Genomic DNA, 2141 nt, shown 5'->3' on the forward strand with positions numbered 1-2141 from the left:
GAGTTATCAGGTGAGGCCGCAGAACAATCCATACAGCAATACATACAACCCGGGATGGAGAAATCATCCAAATTTTAGATGGCGAGCGAATACGGGTAATCAAAACCCGTTAGGATTTGCACAACGTGCTCCATCGCCGCAGCAGGCTCACGGTCAGCAATTCCAGTAGTACAACCAACCTTACCAGCCACGTCCATATTCATATCAGAATCAGGGTGCCGGGAGTAGCTCCCAGCAGCAAGCCCCTCAATCAGGTTCTAAGCTGGAGGAAATGATGGCTCAGCTTCTTTCTAGCTCCACGAGTGCAAACCAGTTGGCTGAAAAATGATACCAACAAAGCGAAGATCGTTTAGCTAACGAGGGAGAAATGAGGAGTCAGAAAGCCTCGATTCAGAATATCGAGAATCAGGTTGGTCAGCTGGCAAAGATGATGTCGGAGAGACCCCCATGTGGTCTTCCGGGCGATACAGAGCCAAATCCGTGAGGGCATGTAAATGCGATTATGACCAGGAGTGGCAAAACTACAGGACCTAACATATCGGACCCACCACCGATCACTGAAAAGGTCCCGACTGACACACCGGACGAGGTGCAAGATAGGTTGCGCCCAGCAAGTACAGCACAAGTCCAGGAGCCAGTCAAAGATTACACTCCTCCAGTACCATATCCGGGCCGGCTAAAGAAGCAGAAAAATGAAGAACAATACGGTAAGTTCCTTGAAATGTTTAAGCAATTGCATATAAACATACCGTTTGTTGAAGCCTTGGACCAGATGCCGAAGTATGCGAAGTTCTTAAAGTACATCCTCTCGAACAAGCAGAAGCTTGAGGATATGTCCTGTGTGGTGATGAATGAAAGCTGCTCTGCCATTCTTCAAAATCGTCTACCCACAAAAATGGGAGATCCTGGCAGTTTCACGCTTCTTTGTTTGATCGGAATTATGTCTGTTAGCCATGCATTGGCTGACTTGGGAGCGAATATCAACCTTATGCCCTATAAGGTTTTTACAAAGTTGGATCTAGGTGAGCCGTCGCCTACACGTATGAGCATTCGACTAGCAGATCGTTCTATCAAGTATCCACGTGGATTTGTTGAGAATATGCTTGTTAAGATTGACAAGTTTGTGTTCCCAGTGGATTTTGTTATCCTGGATATGGATGAGGACTCTAGGGTGCCTATGATTCTCGGACGACCGTTCTTGAATACTGCTCGGACCATTGTAGATGTAGCTGCAGGGCAGATTACACTCCGAGTGAATGATGAGCATGTGACCTTTGACATCAAGCGGTCAATGCAGCACCCGCAGAGTCAGGATGATGCGCTTTACTATGTCGACATTGTTGACACGTATGTGAGCACACATTTCCAGGGCACGATTGAGGAGATTGATTCGGGCAGACATCTGTTGTGTGGGGACCTAGATGGCATTACGTAGGAGGGCCACGATTTCGAGCAGCCAGTCTATCAGATTGGTGATGATGGTTCCCAGAGTTCGGATCAGTTTACAGAGATCGATCGTGAGAATGAAGAAAAGTCGAAGCTGTCGGTTGAAGATCCACCGTCTTTGGAGCTTAAGGAGCTTCTGCCCCCATTTGGAGTACGCATTTCTAGACGAGGAGCGCCGTTTGCCGGTTGTTATCTCATCATCCTTGACGGACGAGGAAAGGAGCAGACTGCTTAGTGTTTTGCGACTTCATAAGAAAGCATTAGCGTGGAAGATTATGGATATCAAAGGCATCAATCCTTCTTTTTGTACTCACAAGATTTTGATGGAAGACGAGTACAAGCCATGTGCACAGCCTCAGAGGCGGTTGAATCCAAACATGCAGGATGTGGTAAAGAAAGAAGTGATTAAGTTGTTGGATGCCGGATTGATTTATCCTATATCTGACTCTGTGTGGGTGAGTCCAGTGCAGGTAGTACCCAAGAAAGGTGGTATTACAGTAGTCCCGAATGATAGGAATGAGCTGATTCCTACCCATACAGTCACTGGGTGGCGAGTTTGCATTGACTACCGCAAACTCAATGATGCTACTCGCAAGGATCACTTCCCGCTTCCATTCATCGACAAGATGTTGGAATGTCTATTGGGGAAGTCGTATTACTGTTTCTTGGACGGGTTTTCGGGGTACTTTCAAATT

General features: G+C 46.9%; 1 protein-coding gene across 1 annotated transcript; it reads left to right on the forward strand.

Moving 5' to 3' along the window:
* Positions 1–772: 772 nt before the first annotated feature.
* On the forward strand, positions 773–1681 carry LOC110893003. Its single transcript, XM_022140128.1, has 2 exons — positions 773–1351; positions 1436–1681. Exons 1-2 carry the CDS (start codon positions 773–775, stop codon positions 1679–1681), a joined length of 825 nt encoding a protein of 274 aa, XP_021995820.1.
* Positions 1682–2141: the final 460 nt, after the last annotated feature.

The sequence above is a fragment of the Helianthus annuus genome, chromosome 9, assembly GCF_002127325.2.
Source record: "Helianthus annuus cultivar XRQ/B chromosome 9, HanXRQr2.0-SUNRISE, whole genome shotgun sequence".
Lineage (NCBI taxonomy): Eukaryota > Viridiplantae > Streptophyta > Magnoliopsida > Asterales > Asteraceae > Helianthus > Helianthus annuus.